At 35.7% G+C, this 19,018-nt stretch overlaps 1 protein-coding gene across 3 annotated transcripts; it reads left to right on the top strand.

Annotated features, from left to right (window-relative positions):
• The first annotated feature begins 201 nt into the window (after positions 1-201).
• On the top strand, positions 202-18,332 carry mvb12ba (multivesicular body subunit 12Ba). 3 transcript variants are annotated; one of them, XM_065251179.2, is made up of 10 exons: positions 202-617; positions 5,485-5,607; positions 8,996-9,103; positions 10,317-10,413; positions 11,159-11,288; positions 12,643-12,798; positions 13,730-13,821; positions 15,438-15,493; positions 15,616-15,675; positions 16,474-18,332. In XM_065251179.2, exons 1-10 carry the CDS (start codon positions 567-569, stop codon positions 16,558-16,560), a joined length of 960 nt encoding a protein of 319 aa, XP_065107251.1. In that variant the 5' UTR covers positions 202-566; the 3' UTR covers positions 16,561-18,332. The 3 variants fall into 3 exon arrangements, with proteins under 3 accessions (XP_065107251.1, XP_065107252.1, XP_065107253.1); XM_065251180.1 differs by having other exon boundaries at positions 203-423; XM_065251181.2 differs by lacking the exon at positions 202-617 and adding an exon at positions 3,537-4,963.
• The last annotated feature ends 686 nt before the right edge of the window (positions 18,333-19,018 follow it).

Below are 19,018 nucleotides of genomic sequence, written 5' to 3'. Positions count from 1 at the left end.
CCTTCTGTGTTAGGATTTTACTCAGCGAAACACAAACTCTGCCCACTTTAAACCCAGTATTGTGTTGCTACTAAATACAAATCTCTCGATGAAAAATAATAAAATATATAAATAGAAAATATTCTGTATGTGCAGATGGAGGGAGGGTGTATGTATGTAGGAGGGTGGAGGGTGTATAATGTATCTGATGGGTAACTCTCCCTCTCTCTCAGTTTAGTCAGTGGTTGGTTGTCAATAATGGCAGCAGCTTTTCAGGACAGTTAAATCGCTCGCACAGATAAAGAAGAAATGCGCCGTTTAAAATGGATTAAATCATTAAAGGCAATATTAAGAGTCCAGCCGTGAGCTGTAACGACACACAGAAGAGGATTTAACGACATTATATCTGTAAACAGCGTCTGTTTGTCGGTCCGTCTGTCTGTGGTAAGAGCCGTTCATTAGCATTAGCTCGATTAGCTCCGCCGCTGTTTCACTCTCTCCTCTCCGCTCCGCCGGGCTTTCGCCTCTCATTCCGCCGCTTTCCCTCCCCTCACCCCGCGCTGTCTTATCGCTCCCCGCTGCGGGTCATGAAAAGCTGCTTCTGTTTGAAAAGGAAGAACCTATCACCGCATTTAACAGTTAAGTGAATTTGCGCTTTACTTGTTTTGTTTTCGCAAAGGTTTGGAGAAAGAGATTGGAATTTTTGAAGAAGTGTTGTATCGTGTTAGCATGCTAGGATAATTTAGGCTAAGCAGTGAATCTCTATGGAGTCTCCTAGCAACCAGCAGGCTAATGTCAATGCTAACAGCGACTGTATGTGTGATTAAACACGATTAAATATGTCAATACTCAGGATTTAGTATCGACTTTTATAACCAACACATTTTAATCGCATAAAATAAAGGTTTAAGGCGTTTGATTGGCTTTAGCAGGATCATCATTGGTGTAGCGGTCGATTCTTAACGTTGTGTAAAGCTTACTGTATGTAATAGATGTTTATCATCTCATTATATATTACATGCAAAGTGTTCAGGAACAACAGAGAATATAACATTATATATAGGGAATATAATTGACAGTGGTGTTTTCTGTATTATTGTGAATAGTGCTTGTCTTATGTTAAGTTTTCTGATTTAGAAAAGGCAGACATTGTTTTAATTTCATTATTTGACTGTTTTACTGTTGCAGGTTATTTGTTAAAGCAAGTGAATTGTAAATGCATATCAATAATATTGGACCATTGTGATGTTAACAATAATTTTAGTTTTTCTATTATTCAATTGACAGTGGTGATTTATATTTTAAATGTGAATTTGAGTCTTTGGATGATGGATGTGAATGCATCCCACGGGATTTGGGTTTGTTGTCATAGCATTTTTAATGCAAATGTCTGCCAATTCAGTTTTCTTATGCCATCATGACCCTGAACCAATTTGGCTGTGTTCACACGGCACTTGAATCATTTGATTTTGAGATCTGACTCTCAAAACCGAGCAAATAGTGAAATCTGATCTGTTTCTTTAGACATTATAGTCAATATCTGCTGGATCTGTATTGGTTGCTTTAGTAATGATGTTGAGAAGGGACTGTCTCATACAATAACAGAAAGCATCTGTGTTTATGGAAAGAAGGGACAGAAAACTTCACAGTTTGTTATTGCTTTTCTCTTTGATGTAATGAAACAGGATATTCAACAAATGATACGTACGGTGGGATTCGTTGATTGTTGTTAATGACAGTGCGCTGGATTGAGGTTAAGGGAATGCTTGGCAATATTAGCTGAAAGGAGGGATACACAGATGTTAAATTTGTTTGCCGATAACGATCTTCGATTACTTTGAATGTAATCTACAGGTACCGACAATTTTACTTTTTTACATTTTTAAATTATTATGTCAAGTGCAGAGGGTACAAACTACAACACTGTTGTCACTGTCATTCAATTTAAAACAATCACACAATATGAGTTTTGATGTGTTTCTGCCCCTTTGATTGATCGGATAAAATCTGATTATATGCCAATATACAGGTGTATCGCTAGCTGAAAGTGAAAATCTTTCCATAATTAAGCAGAGTAAGTTATAGATTTCGATTAAAGATCACAAAACATTTCTCTTTTTTTGGAATAACAAGAAACAATAATTTGTGCACAGACCCGGAAAGTATAGATAAAGTATTGAGGGTTATAGCAGTAACAACATAAACACGCGGCTTTCGTGGTAATCACGTAACTTCCGGCAAACTCTGCGAAGAATAAATAACAACAAAGTCCTTTCAAAGTCGTTTATTTATATAACAAGCAAAATAAACAACACGTAGATTACATAGGAACCCAAAACATTTGTTATTTTCAACGAGGTATTTGTTTAAGAGTTCAGTTTAAGCAACTAGTCAGAAAATTAAACAAACAGAAACCGGAAGTAAAGTTCTGACCAGATGCATATAGCGTCACCGCACGTGCGCCCGATGAAACGGTCTATATGGGGTCAGTTTATGTTAAATTTAACAAGCAGTTCATGATGATTTCCCTTGACAGCATTTACTGTTGTCACCTGTGCAAACAAACATGTTTTCTTAGAGAGCTGAAGTAATGTTGAACAAGCTAGTTAAACTAACAGATGACCTCCATCATGGTTCCAGATGTTTCATGGACAGAAGAACCTTTTGTTCTGCTCTTCTGTAGTGATGTCTGAAGACAGGGGAATCTCAGGAGGTGTTTATTAAGATGCTTTTTGGTTGATCATATCACTAGTGGGAACAGGTGTAAACTGGGTGTAAAATGTTTTGAACTCCTCCACATACGACCACATCAAGAAGAGGCATTCGACCAGAGTGCTTTTGGGGTGTAGACTCTCATATGTTCAAGCAGCCACAAAAGACCACCAACTCTCCACCTATTGAACTAATGTTATGTATTTAGCACAACGTTTTTACATCGGTCCTCCTGAATTTTCACCTGAATTGCTTTGAAATAATAGAGAATGTTTACTAAGCAGCAGACTCTGACATAATATTAGTGTGCATTAATTTAACCCCATAATTTCTACCGCTTGTGTTTTAACGACTGCAGACTTAAAAGGTGACCAGCATCAAACATTTTTTAAAAAAGCCATTGAAGCCAATTTTTTGCACATATGAGATTAAGGTCTGAACTTACTATAAACAATGATTGAAAATTGTTGCAGAGGATGAGCAATGTTTTCCTGGACACATTATATAATATAGTTCTTAATAATCTATCGATTATTCTGTGTTTTCCCCTACATCTATTCATGTAAAGCTGCTTTGAAACAATTAACAATTGTGAAAAGCTCTATATAAATAAATAAAAAATAAAATTGAATTGATATTACTTATTATTGTCTCTATACATTTACCAATTGTCATCAAATACCACATTGTAAATGTTAAAAGTATAACATGCACTGAAGCTTTTTATTTTTTTGATTATTTAATTATAAATATTTCCATGTCAAAGAACCCAAATCCAGTCATGGACACGTTGCCGTAATGAAAATTTTCCCTTTAAATGTGGAAAAAAAGAAAATCGCTTTTCATTTGAAATCATGTTCAAAATAGTACATGAAGAGATGTTTGTAACTGTATGCTTCTTATTTTGATAGCATTTACTTTTTTATCAAAATCCCATAAGTCTAATTTTCGCAAGAATCACCCAAGTGTGAACGGGTATGTGTCTCTCTCATCCTATTATGATCCAATCAACCAAAATTCATCTTAATACAGGTGTAACCTGAACCTCACTGCTTTAGACACGGTTTTGTACTTCGTAATAAAGAGTTTAATATGCATTTCAAAGGATTTCTATTTAAGGATAATATTTTACTGTGGTCAATAGTTTGTGGTTCATCCAGTGGTGTGTTTGTTTACTTAATAGAATAACAATGTGATTTCACTTTCAGTCTTTTCTTTTTAACAAATGCAGTCTATTCCTGTTTGCTTTTCTCACTGTTGACTTTAGGGACTATCATCATGTCACACCTTTTTTAAACGCTCTCTCTTTGCTCCAGAGCAGATCTGTCATGGTTTAGTTTGATCTCACACGCTCTTCCTCCATCTCACCCCCTCGTCTGATGTTGGCTTCATTGCATTACATTGAGTGCTGAAGTGATTCTGGTTTCCAAGGTTCCTCAAAAGCTTTAAGCTCCATGCAAAGACTGCTTTCATTTGTATGCAACTACATAACTCCTTATACACACAGACATAACAAACCCTGTTGAAATGACAAAAATCATACTAGGATATCTCCACAGATATCTCCACAAATCCAGCATATTTTTCTTTTGTGGTTATCACGCCCATTCTGCGCAGTTTTCCCCTGAACTCTGTGTTGAATCTGTTGATCTGTGGTTGTCGTGCAAGTTTCCTGTTTTACCAACAGATGACGTTTGTCATAACATGCATGTTCTTGTTTGGTATCGCTTTGAATTGCGTTTGCGGACTTCAGAGTAAATAAAGCAGACTTTATTTATTAGAATCCTTACAATTGTAATGTTTTGGTATCAAGATTTCTGTATTTATATTACCAGGATGATTTGTTAAAGGGTTAGTTTACCAAACACGATTCTGTTATCATTAAAAGCTGTTGTGTGTTTAGAAATCTCTCTGTGGAAAATCTTTATGTCATCGTTTGATGAAATCTTCCTCTCGTAGCAGCTCTCAATGTCTTTTGTGTTTGTGTACGTTTGAAACATTGTGATTACTAGCGAGACATGAAAACAAATGGAGATTGGCTACGGTACTGTCTTCACACGCCAAATTTTAATATATACAAATGTAAAAGAAATTTGACAGTCATGGTTATCTTTAAATAAACTTTAAATAGATCATAATGGCTTCAGACGACTATTATTTTCTGTGTCATTTTTAGAGCTTGACTGTCCATCCAGGTTTAATATAATTTTTGGGAGATATTTTGATCTTTATTTGTGTTTCACAGAGTAAAGAGAGTCGGGTTTGGAGCGATGTGAGTAAACGGGAATTTTGGGTTCTCTTATCTTTTGTGTTTTTCTGTTCAAACATGTCTCTTGTCATACAGTGAGTTGCTTTCATTTGCGTAATAGTCATGTTTTATTCTGTTATTGTGTGTTTTTTCCCCACTAGGATGTGTTTGGCTTGTGTCAATGTGCGTAGTGCAGTGACGTCCCAGCTGCTTTTAAATAGCAAACAAACACTACAAATCATATTTGACATTGTTTTATATTTAACACAACAATGTTTTAAATTGCTCATTCATTTCTGTATTAAATTAAAGAGAACAAACATTGTTTACTTAGTAACCAACTGCAGATTTTCTGTGAAAATATTTGCATGTAAACCTGTCAAGTTTTTATAGCTGTGCATATAGTAGTTATAGAAATAATTGAATGCTTTTTTAATATCAGACAGTATAAACACTACAGTCTAAGTGTGCTTGTATGGTCTGGCTTTTGTGTATAAATCTTTGAAGTTTAACAAATAAAGCTTTTAATCTTCTTGTCTCCTCAGAATTCCTCCATGATGCCTGAGGTACGAGATCTTTCAGATGCCCTGCCAGAGATGCCAATGGATCCCATCACTGGTGTAGGGGTTGTGGCTTCACGAAACCGAGCTCCTACCGGCTATGATGTGGTAAGAGTCAGATCTCATGCAGATACAAACCCAATGAGCTGCTTTGCTATCTTAAGTCCTGTTACTATTAAATCTTATAAGTGACTTATGTTGAAAATTATGTTGAAACCATCAAATCGTGTTTATTCACTGTACGTTTTTTTTACATGACAACGATTTTGTCCCGGGTTTGGCTGTTCATTTACATGACAACGGTGTCTTGTTGTCTGCATGTAAATGGTAATGATGGGATGGTTTGCATGTTTTCAGTCTATGAGTATAAAGCAAAACAACAATGGGCACCTAAATAGGGTTGCAAATGGGTGGAAAGTTTCTAGTAAATTTCCGGAAACTTTCCACAGGAACTTATTCTGAGGAATTTTGGAAATATTCCAAATTGGAAACTTAATGGAAATTTACAGGAATTTATGAGAATTATTTGAAAATTTATATAAACTCTATCATACACAGACATAAATAAACATTTAGTTTGGTCATAAGGAGACATGCATGCAAGGTTATATAATATTTGAAGAATCCTGATACTTACGCTCATCAAGCCATGGATAATTTGATCAAAAATCATTTTTTAGATATCTGATTTATTGGCTTTAAGAAATGATCTGTGCATGTTATGGAAGAATGCAAGTACATGCAGGGATTTTGGCCTCAATGTTCCTTCAGTAAGCAGTGTGCATGTGACTGATGAATGTGCAGGAGAGAAATTCAACAGAAATTGCATTAAATCTTGTTGTGTTAAACAAAATTATTTTATAGTTTATTTACTATAAATTCCTGTTAATTCCCATATATTCTTGTTAATTCCCATGGAAAGTTTCCAGCATCGAAAATTCTCAGCATTTTGCAACCCTGGACCCACAGGACTTTGTTTGAGTTTATTTACGCTTCTCCAACAAACTTTAAAAAAAATTACACTTTGGAGTCAGTTGAAGTACATTGTCAACTTCATTGTCAATTTGAACAAAACTGCCTGATGCTTTTGCTGTCTTGATTGTTTGTATTTATTGCTCTGTGAACACATATGTGCGCAGGCGTGTAGTATTTCTTTACGAGGTAACATCGCCATCTACTGGCCTGCCACATAAAGCAGATTTAGATCCGTGCAAACGCGGATTTTTGTGACGCTGTTGTCATGTATATATGAAATTTTTCATGAATGCAAAGTAAAAGCTTTTCTGTTTTTCTTATATGAAGTCATCCACTGTGCATTATGGGATGTATTTCGTTGCCTCTGTAAAGACGTTAAGTGAAGTCTCTTTTGTAGGTGATGCTCTTGTTAATATATGTAATAAGAAGTGTTGTGTTGTATAGATCTACACACACACACACACACACACACACACTGTGTTCAAGCATTCAGTTTCAGAAAATCCCTGACCGGGCGGGCACCGTTCAAAGACATTCACTGTTAACAGGCCGAGAGAAATACGATCTGTGTGTTTTGGAGTTGTTTCCCACCACCTGACTCTTAAATGCTTCAAGCTATACAGGCATCTACACAACCAAAGCAAACCAACAGGGACGTCACTGAGATAAGATCGACAAGACTGGGCTCAAATCTTATTTATTGAGTGTTTACCAGCTGTATTTCTGAACTAGTAAATTGACATTTATTTCACTTAGGGCTGAATTATTCGTTGAATGTTTTTGCAATAGTTTATGCCCTGGTTGCATTGGATAAAAGTGTTAGATGAATTAAAAAATGTTTCTCCTTTTTAAATGTTATTTGCATTATTTGTATTTTGAACCTGTTGGATTAACCGATGATGTGAATGCAGTTTGGCTTCAGAAGTCACAGTGGGATTGTTGTTTCCTTTGGCCGTCACAGTCGCTGTTGTCAGCCCAGCAACAAAGCTTTCTGTGTGAATCACTGGCGGGTATAAAAGCTGTGTCCCTCCCATTCCCTCGATATCTCAAACAGCAGATTGACTGTAGTCGACACGCTAAGCGAGTATGAATCAGATCTGTTGTTTTCAGCTCAAACAGTAAGAGATTTGTGTCTTTCACTCTGTTCAACATCAAACCGCAGACGTCTGAGGATCTCTTTACCGTAGTTATCGGTTTAACTTGAGTTATATTGTCAAACATCCTGACTTTGTGTTGTTTACTTGCTGGCACATTCATTTGGTGTTTATAATTCATTATGTAGAGAGTATTGGGTTTGGATGTCCATTCAGTTCACCCCAACCTGAACTGTATAACAACCAAAACTCAATGTGATCACCTTAACAACCAAATCACTTTCAGGGCTTGAATTCGCATCCATTTGGTCCATATGCTTCTGAAATTTAATTTGCGCGACCTCAAAATATATTTGGGAGCATTTGTGTTAGTGCAAATGATTGTTGTGGTGCGACCTGTTTTAATTTCTTTATGAAACATTTACATATACTGTGGATTAATTGGTGATCAATTAAACTTTACACGGATGACTTGGTTTTATACTGTTTTAGCACACAAATACATAAAGTTTATATTCAGAGGCTAAGCTGCTGTCAGAGTTCACACATAAATATATTACTATTGTATAGTTAAATCTACTTTAAAAGTAATACAAATATTGATTTTTATTTCCTAAATAGAATGACCCTCAAAAGATTTGTACTTAAATGTTTAATTTAAACAAAGTTTTGTTATGCAACACTTGCAAAATGCTCTATTTTTATGTTAATTAATTGTTTTATTTTTATTTGAGTATTTAAGTTTGATTGCTCAAGTTGTGGTGCTCCTATAATTTTCAATGGATGCTCCTAAGTTTTTGCCAGTGTATAATGAAAATGTAATTTAAATACAGGGTTTTCCTCCATGTTATAAAAGATACTGCTGGAGAACATGCGAGCTGGTTTGAAAGCTTACGTTTGACCTCTGTGTTCGTTTCTGATGGAGCTGAAAGTGATTTTAAAAACAACAGCAGCTGGTGGGTTATGTCGCATTGAACGCCGGCACTCTGTGTTTTTTCTGCGCTGAGCGCCAAGAGTTTTTCAACTTTTGGGTGAAACGTCATCCAATCACAGTGGAGAAGGGGCAGGACAAATGTCACAACAACCAACCGGCACATCGTTCAGCAACTGATAAACAAAGCAGCAGAAGAATCATCATAACCAAAGCGCTCAGCTAAAAAAAGCTGCCAAGGGCCTTTAGTCGCAGTCCGCCTGCCGCTTTCAGCCGCGTTTAAACGCTTTGGTGTGCACGCCCCCTAAGTCTTTTCTTTAGTCTGTTTATACTATAAGTCCAAAAATCTCATTTGTAATGAAAAGGTTTGCAATAAATGATATGTCTGAGTTATGTTGAATGTTGTATTGAAATGTATAAGTAAAAAAAATCTGTATTTCCGTAGTATGTTTGTATTATATTAATTTGTTTATTGTTGTGCATTGTGTTTTTATAGGTCGCACAAACTACAGATGGGATTGATGCAGATTTGTGGAAGGATGGTTTGTTCAAATCTAAAGTCACTCGCTATCTGTGTTTCACCAGAGCTTTCTCTAAAGAGAACGTGAGTCATTTCTTTATCAAAATATCTACTAGTGCTGTACAATTAATTGTTTTTAATTTTCTATTTTCAGTTTTGATTCTAAACAATACAAAAACAAGGTAACTGAAGTAATCACTTATGTGATTAAAATATCAATTGTGTGCTGCTTGACCGATGTGTTTGTATTGCAACACTTACTTAAGAAAAATGTGAAATAAATGTTTTCAAAGTCATCATAATCGTGTAAACTAATTGTGATTATGATTTTGTTCATAATTGAGCAGCCCTAATACTGTATGTACCTCCGTACCCTGGGACTGTACCCTTTAAGAAAGTACAGCTTTGAACCTAAAGACTTCATATTAGTACCTCAAGCATACATATTAGTATCTCAAAGGTACATATTGGTACCACAAGTATACTTAGCTGTACCGTGTGAAACACATTAGGACCTTTTTACTGTGATGGCTGTTGTTCATATTATGACCATTTTGTTTCTGTTCACTGAGTTAACATCTATATTCTGTATTATAAATCACATCAGTTTGGCCTTCTGCCTGTATAATGTACAGCATGTAGACAGAACAGCGCAAAATAGACGTTGAGTTTGTTTGTTGTTTAGATGTGTTGCTGTCTGTAATCTCATGTATTTGTTTTCTTTAAACAATATATCTCTTTGTTGATGATAAGTAAACCACTTCCTCTCATTATTACCCCTCTGATGTTTGCTGAAATCTCTTCATTGTTTGTGAACTCGGTGGCTTTTAAACTTTAGACAGAAAGAACTTCAATCTACATTATGTGTGATGTGTCCTGAATAAATCAATTGAGTTACAAAGTACTAGTTAAGGTTAACTAAGTAAATCACTCTGAACTTGAATGCAATCGATGTGTGTGTGTTTTTTACCAAGCATCTAAATGAAACCCACAGGACGTCCGCTATTAAACTGCTGCACTGCAAAAACCATCAGTCACTCTTTAATCATCTATTCAACAAACATCACTGCTCTTTATCATATATTATAATCTTGATAAGATGGAGCAGTTTTATTAAAAGAATAATAATTGTTTCAGTCATTGGTTTATGATTGATGGTGTAGAAGATGAGCTCTTTAATATTGTATATGTGAAGTGATATGATCATATTTGAGGTTTGAAGAAAGACTCCCAGGACCTGGATGTCAGGTGATTTGAAGTGTTCCAGTCAGTAATTGTCATGTTTTTCCTCCACCAGAGTCATTTAGGAAACGTGCTTGTAGACATGAAGCTGATTGACATTAAAGACACGCTGCCTGTGGGATTCATCCCTATTCAGGAAACAGTGGACACTCGTAAGTCCTTTACTCTTTATCCTCTCTCTTATCTTTCATCTCAATGCTTCATTACATCGTCCTGCTGACATATGGAGAGATTTTCTCTTTTATCCTCATATTTTCTTGGAAAGTTTGTGTAGTCTATTGGCAAGTGAATGAAGTAAATTTGACTTTAAAATCCCAGTGATGCTCAGAACAGAATTGCATGTCCTGTTTATACATGTTGTGCGTTACCATTACTACTTATGGGACAATCACATTAAAGTATTTGTGCCGGCTAACAAGATGAGTTGTTATTCATTTAACCAGTGGTTAATATGTTGACATCTGATCAGTAAGATATCTGCTAATCTGCTCATGACCACCAACATTAAATCCATTCAGACACATTTTAAAGCAAAATAGTGTTTGTGTATCTCTTACAAGCATTTGCTTCTGTACTTTAATTTTAAAATGTAATGAGTTTGTTCATCTTTTTAAAATGGCATAAACTGTATACGCTCTTCAGACACAATTATAAGATCATAAATAAACCATTGAAACTTTCACGCTGTGCTTTCAGACAGGCAGCCTGATATCAGTCATGAATGAAACTACGTCTCTTGTGGATTTAGTTTCGTTCTGATGATAAATAATGAATTGATTGTGTGAAATGATCCTCTTTCATTCTGTCAGATCCAGCATTCACTTCATTCTCTTGGTTTTATCTCCCTTTCACTTTCTTCTTCATCATCATCATCCTCTTTTGCTCTTGACTCTTCAGAGGAGCCAGCATTTAGGAAGAGGAGGTTATGTATCAAATTCATCCCACGAGACTCCACTGAAGCGGCCATCTGTGACATCCGAATCTTGGGACGCTCCAAACAGGCACCACCACAGTATACATTCATAGGGTCAGTAATCATAAACTGATACTAGTTAAATACACAGTTAGTGGATATCAACTAGAACAATATTCTGATAGAGATGATATCTATCTATCTATCACTTTGGCACTTTTTGTCATTTACATTTTATTGACCGTGATTTCATCGGCAATCATTTACTGAGTACTCAGTACTGATGCTGTTTAAGCTAAATGATGGTTCTTAGGTTCTATTAAAGGATTAGTCCATTTTCTTAAAAAAAATCCAGATAATTTACTCACCACCATGTCATCCAAGATGTTGATGTCTTTCTTTGTTCAGTTGAGAAGAAATTATGTTTTTTGAGGAAAACGGTCCAGGATTTTTCTCATTTTAATGGACTTTAATGGACACCAACATTTAACAGTTTTAATGCAGTTTAAAATTGCAGTTTCAAAAGACTCTAAACCAGGGATGGGCATCGAGGGCCACAGTCCTGCAGAGTTTAGCTTCAACCTTAATCGAACACACCTGAATGTCATTTCCAAACAGTCCTGAAGATTTCAATTAGATTTTTCAGCTGTGTTTGATTAGGGTTGGAGCGAAACTCTGCAGGGATGTGGCCCTCAGGACCAGGAGTTGCCCACCCCTGCTCTAAACGATCCCAAATGAGGCATAAGGGTCTTATCTAGGAAAACGATTGCCATTTTTGGCAAGAAAAAAAAAATCCACTTTTAAACCACAACTTCTCTTCTTCCTCCGGCTGTGTGACGAGCCAGCGTGACCTCACGTAATTGTGTAATGACGTGGAAAGGTCACGTGTTACATATATGAAACCCACATTTGCGGACAATTTTAAACAAAAAACTGACACAAAGACATTAATTTGTATTATTCGGCGTACAACAACGTCGGAATGGTCCTCTTTCTTCACACTGGTAAACACTGGGGCGTAGTTTCGCATTCGTCATCTGTGACCTCTTGACGTGATGATGTATTGCGTGAGGTCGCACTGGCGCATCACAGGACCGGAGATAGACGAGAAGTTGTGGTTTAAAAGTCTTTACTTTTTATTTTTCGTGTCAAAAATGACAATCGTTTCGCTAGATAAGACCCTTATGCCTCGTTTGAGATCGTTTAAAATCTTTTGAAACTCAGTTGAAAAAACTGTTAAGTGTTGAGTTAAGTGTTGGGCTCTATTAAAGTCTATTGAAATGAGAAAAATCCTGGAATGTTTTTCTCAAAAAACATAATTTCTTCTCGACTGAACAAAGAAAGACATCAACATTTTGTAAAATTATCTGGATTTTTTTTAAGAAAATGGACTAATCTTTTAAATAACCCTATTTCTGTATGTCCGTTAGGGCTCATAGTGTTTGATTTTAATTCTTGATTTTCTCAGAGAGCTGAACAATATGGGCATCTGGTATCGTATGGGAAAAGTGCCACGAACCCAAGACTCCTCACCGGTCCAGAACAACGGCAGCAACACAAACACCAACAACATCCAGACGGTCACAAATAACTCCAACTCAACCCCAGCTCCTGTCTTACCCAAGTGCGTCTGTATGTGTTTGTGTCTTTGTTTGTGTGTGTGAGTCTGGAGGAAGTGTACTGTGTGTAGTGTGTGTAGTGAATGTTTCATCACAGCTGCAGAAAAGAAACTGACAGAATGAGAGAAGAAAGAGAAATGAGGAAGATTTTTTTCACCCGTGTGTTTTTGATGAAGAGTAGTTTTTTGCAGTTTACTGTATCTACTGTATCACCGACTCTTTTATTTTAAGTTTGTGTGTGAAGTTTCCTGGCGTGTTTGTGTCTTAAGTCCTCAGGCTCTCAGTCTTGGGAAATTTCCAGCTGTTTCCTCCTCATGATTTCCTCTTTCCTGTCTGTCAGCTCTCAACACAGCTGTGACGTCATGGCTTTATATAAAACATAACAGAAAGTGCAGCTTAATTTGTGACCTCTGTCTCCCTGATGTCTGTACTCTTAACAATTATTGCCATTATATTACTGAAGACTTAAATGAAACGAGAGAAACAATGAGTAGAGAGATTCTGGCATTGTTAAAAATAATATGATTTGTGAAAGTCAAAAACACTTCTCCTATAGACGCTTTCAGCAGTTACAACATAAAAAGTGGATTTCATGGAACAAACGTAACTTCCGGTAAACTCTGCTAGGAATAAATAACAACAGAGTCCTTTAAAAGTAGTTTATTTATATAACAAGCAAAATAAACAACACGAAGATTACCTAGGAAACCAAAACATTCGTTATTTCTGATGTGTTATTTGTTTAAGAGTTCCGTTTAGCAACTAGGAATTAAAGTTCTGACCAGACGCATAATTGCATCACTGCACGTGCATCCAATGAAACCGTCTATAAAGCTAAACCGTTATGATTTCTAGACACTAGATGATTTAGTCTTTTATAAAGATACAGCTGGATGTGATGTTTGTTTAATAACCAAACTTTAATTTTCTTCACAGGCACATTTCCATGACACTGCCAGCGTGTTTCAGGAAAAGCACAACCCGACCAGACTTTGAACATCAGAACTCCAATCTCTATGCCATCTCTGGTACTTACTTTACATCTGATCCAACCTTAACCGTTTATTTCATAAACGAGAGAGAGAGAGGAGGACAGGAGGAGTCTAAGACAACAATCTTTACACAGGAATATATGATCACAAAAGGCTGTGATTGACCAATCAGAATCTGATCTGTGACATATCGGGTTGCAAAGTTTCTGGTAAATTTCTGTAAACTTTCCATGGGAGATTTTCCAAATTGGAAACTTAACGGGAATTTATGGGAATTATTTGGAGATTTTGGAACATTATATAAAGTATATCATATACAAACATAAATGTTTGGTCATAAGCAGACATGCTTGCAAGGTAATACAAATTTTGAAGAATTCTGTGCCTGGTTGCATGAAAGTCCTTCAGCTAAGAAATCCCTTAAATATGAGGTTAAGGGTACCCTTACTAAAAAAATGGGTTGCAAGGAAAATCCTTAAGTGTTCACTTAGGGAAACATAAGTCTGCTATCAGTGCTACAAAGTCCTTCAGTCCCATTTTCCCTTAAAAACTTAAGGGACTACAACAGGTCTGATTTTATGGTTATTTAAGAAAATGAAGTACCAACGATTGAAATAATCCCTTAGAGAAAATTGATGCGCATTTTTTAGGAGAATAGCGGTTTGATGGTCAGTGCTTCAAGTTTGAATTACTTTGAGGTTTTATACATGCGGCACTTTACAGTCTGTTTATTTGTCATTGAACACAAATCTGCCGTCTGTTGAGCTGCGTGCGTTGATTTGTTTACACTCTGTGATTTTGTTAACTATAGTAAGCGCTTCTCCACTGCTGTGTTTTGGCAGGGACTACCATAAAATACTGAGGATAAACACTTATTTAAGGGTGACAGTTAAGATGTTTGTTGCAACGCTCTTAAATAAATCCCTTACCGCAGGGAAACCCTCACTTAAGGAGTTTTTATGCAACCGGGCACAGATACTTAAGCACATCAAGCCGTGGATTTATTTGATCAAAAATCCTTTAGAAATCATTCTGATATGAACACACAGCACAAGAAAGTTTTAAACAAATTTATGTAATTTACGTGAATACATGCAAAGATGAACATTTTGACATTATGATCTGTGCATGTTATGGCTGTACATGCAGGCGGTGTGGCCTCACTTCAAAAGGGTGCTATGTTCATGTGACTTAAGTATGTGCAGGGGAGAAATTCAAATGAAGTTGCATTAAATCATCTTGTATTAAACAAAATTATGCTTCAAGATTTCAAACTACATTTAAGTTATAGACATCTCTGCAATTTTTTCAAATTCCCAGTTAATTCCTATATATTCCCGTTAATTCCCATGCAAAGTTTCCAGCCTTGAAAATTCCCAGCCTTTTGCAACCCAGTATGATTCTGATGACAGATGTGTCCAGATCATGAGCTACAGTAGATCAAAAGGGTTTGAATCTTCTCATCGTAAACTCGTCTCGCTTGAAATCTTCCAGATGGTGTTCAGTGATGAATCACAGCATCTCTTCTACTTGCAGCACGATTTTCACGTGTCGCACTTAATGTTGCCATGAGTAACAGTTAGACGTGTTAATATTGCAGTTAACGGTTATATAACTCTGGTTAACGCTGACTGTTTGCTTTATTTTCACAGCTATGGATGGAGTGCCTTTCATGATCTCTGAGAAGTTTGCTTGTGCCTCCAGTGACGTGAGTCTGTTAACATCACATACTGAGATCTTTAGGCCATGACGGTCTGTACAGATGTGATGATGATGATGTGCTGTTATCTTCTATAAAGACACTGTTGTGTGTTTCTGTCTATTGTGTAGCTGGAGCAGGTGGATCTCATGGGCATCAGAATTAAATCACTAGCAGAGATTGAGAAGGAGGTGAGAATCTGCTGAAACATTTGATTTATTAAACACATCTATGCTTTAAAATCTGATTGCATGAGGAATAAAGTGACCGTGTTGTTTGTTAACCATAAACCACCTACACAAGCTGATGTACTAACCGTACTGTAGTTTGATTGGCAGATGAGTTGAATATTGTGATGGGATGCAGTTATCTGTTAAACATTGCTGTGTTTATTATATAATTATTATATTACAGCATGTGCAATTATATTTTCAATGCGTGGTTGGGTAAAAAAGGCAAAAGCCCAGAAAATGTGTTAGCACTTTACAAAAGGTTATATTAGTCAACACTAGTTAATGCATTTCAATGCTAACATTACTACATCACTTATTAATCTCAGTTTATGTTAGTTTTATCATTCACTAAAACATGTTTAAAATTAAAAGGTTGTTTCTTTTAACATTAGTTAGTGCACAATGAACTTATAATTCATGACCAATTGATGTTAATTAACAAAGATTAATAAATGATGAAAAACTATATTGCTTAATGGTAGTTTGTTAGCTAAAGCATTTAGTAATGTTAACATACAACCTTATTGTAAAGTGTTAGCGAAAGTGTTTACATTTGACCAATGCATAGGTTCATTTAAACCAACCACCTGCATTTTTTAATATGCAATCCCTTTTTAATTTCTTTTTAAATGTTAAAGTTAATGCAAGTTGTCAGTAGATGGGTTAGTTTTAGATTGAGCCACTAGAGGTCAGTGTTAGCTTTGAAATGTACCCGCAGACGGTTCACTTACTTGAGTTTGTTTCTCTGTGTGTCAGTATGAATACAGTTTCAGGACGGAGCACAGCGCCGCCGCCCGTCTGCCCCCCAGTCCCACCAGAACATCTCTGGGCTCTGAAGCCTAAAGTTCAAGGAGGAGAAGAAGAGAAGATATTGACTTCCCTCAAAACATATATCTACTAAACTAATGTGAACAATCGCTGGAAGGAAAGCTATGGAAAGTTTTACAGAATGAAAAACAGATCTCCTAACCTGTGGTCAAGTTCAGTCTCTCTGAAGAGTTTAAAGATGAAGTGGAGCTCCGTCGCTGTTGTCATCTTTATTAAAACCACTACAGTATCAGAACTGAGATGAATGGAGCGCCTGTGAAAACTTCTGTCCTGTGTTTAATGTTTCTGATCTCTGGACTCGGATGCTGTTACTTTACTGACTTTCTGAACTCTTAAATATTCAGCGTTGAGTCAATGTGCATGAAATCAGATCATATTTGGTTCGTCTACTCTTTGTTTGTTTGTTTGCTTGCTTGAGATTTTATTTAGATTGCAGCGACTGCATGACAGAAATTGTTTGTTTGTTTCTTGGGTTTGGAAATGAAGCCCAATTCTCTGCACTGTTACGAGACTTTTAAAGCATTTTAGTTTTTTTTATCTGCTTGAGAAACAAAAACACTCCAGCTCAGTAACTAACAGACTTTGTATATAAACAGCGATGATGAATCAGGAATGCGATGCTTTTAAAAGTGTCCCTTTTTGTTTTTGTAGCGTCGCTCCTGATTGATTTTGTTTCATCACCACTGACTAATATTCGTTCTTCTGTCGTTATGTTAATGGTGCTCAAGCAGGATAGTTTTATCAGTACACTTGTTTCTTTTAAAATTCATGGTGATATATGCTAGTTTATTTTTATGAATGAGTGAATATCTATCTGGGATCATTTTTAGCCCAAAATCAAAACATGTTGCATAAAGACCACTGAGGATTTTTGCATCATGTCAAAATGACATTAAATGCTTTCCAACAACAAACTGAAAGGTCCTATCTGAAGAAAATCATCAAGTACTACGGTCAAACTAACAAATGTTTTTGTGTTACAGTATTACAGGAGGCTGAGATTAAAAAAATTTCAATGCAAAACTTCTTAAGTGCTTTATGCAAAATACAAAATGTTTTAGATTTGATTTTGGGATAAGATCCAGATTGTCATGATGATGATGATGATGATGATGATGTTCAGTGTTATTTTGACAGTCATCTCAGGTGAAAGTGTTTTTGTAATCTAACCACTAAACAGATGCTCATTTAACACAGATGATAATCCTCTTTCTTCTGTTGTTCATGTGTAGATCAGGCATCAGTCAAACTTATTTTTGGATGATTTAAATCCTGTCGAGTGTTATTTTGCATCCAGAAAATTGATTTGTGTCTGGAAACAGCCATAGATATTTAGATTGAACTAAAACAACGAGGTAAAAAATGAAACTAACATCTCTCATGACAAAGTAAGGTTAGTACATTACAGTTAGTTTTTCAGAGTAAAATTGATTTTGTTATAAAATCTGGGCTATTAATTTAACTCAACAAGCATGCAGCAGTTTTTATTTCTTCTTAACGAGAGATTTTAATGTTTTAGTATTCTTTATTTAATGATATATGAAGTCTAATTTAAATGTTATAGCCAGTTTTTCACCATCCTTTTCAGTCACATGAACAAATCCATTGTAAGATGTTGTTTAGTTATTTCACTGTGTAAATGAGTTTAACTTCTCTTCATGGTTTGCTAAACAGTTTAATGTAGATCTCATCCAGTTTAAGATCATTGTTTTACTGCTAGATGAACCTGCTGTGTTTGTCAACTGAATTTCATTTCTTCTATAAATGTGAATGTGTTTGTTGACTAATGCTTTGGTTTTGTGCTTCATTATAAAGTAACTTGATGCCTGTTTGCGCAGCTTTTACAGTTATTGAAAAATGGATTTCCATCAGAATTCATTTACTTTTTTGTTAAAAATTATTTTTAATAATAGTTTAATTTTTGTTCACTTTTTCAAGGTGAAGTTAAAATCTTCAGAGGTAAATATCCTTCATTATATTCTTTATCAGCATGTCTTCTTTTAGTTTCTTAATGGCCATTATGATTTACAGCATTACTACTGGATTTGAACAATCCATGACTTCTCTCACATCATTTATGGTTTGTAAAGATTTAATGTGAACGGCATATGAATATTTTCATACGATTAAAATCAGTTCTTAGATGAATCTGATAGCTTTTTACCACCTTTACAGCTGTCATGGTACCATCATACACTCTTATGAATAAAGGAGAAGAACCATTTTCGGTTGAATACTTCACAACATATTCTTTATAGTGAAATAAAGGATTTTATGTTTATAAAAATGGAAAAAAGAAAAGTTATTAGAAGAACCTTTGACTGAATAAATGGGTCTGTGATTAACCAAAACTGGTTCTTCTGCAGGCGTCACTGTTTAAAATCTTTAACAGCTTTATTTTTAAGAGTGTAAAGTAAGAAATGTTTACTGGATGTTTCTGTGTTGAGCTTCCTGTGGTCTTTTGACAGCTGAC

Source organism: Paramisgurnus dabryanus, chromosome 5, assembly GCF_030506205.2.
Source record: "Paramisgurnus dabryanus chromosome 5, PD_genome_1.1, whole genome shotgun sequence".
Lineage (NCBI taxonomy): Eukaryota > Metazoa > Chordata > Actinopteri > Cypriniformes > Cobitidae > Paramisgurnus > Paramisgurnus dabryanus.
The sequence above is the reverse complement of the archived record's forward strand: the minus strand, read 5'-3'. Positions and strand labels throughout refer to the sequence as shown.

Coding starts and splice junctions, on each gene's coding strand:
- mvb12ba (XM_065251179.2), top strand. CDS start 567: ATGAAAAGCTGCTTCTGTTTGAAAAGGAAGAACCTATCACCGCATTTA. Junction 618..5,484: donor ACCTATCACCGCATTTAACA/GTTAAGTGAATT, acceptor TTGTCTCCTCAG/AATTCCTCCATGATGCCTGA. Junction 5,608..8,995: donor CTCCTACCGGCTATGATGTG/GTAAGAGTCAGA, acceptor GTGTTTTTATAG/GTCGCACAAACTACAGATGG.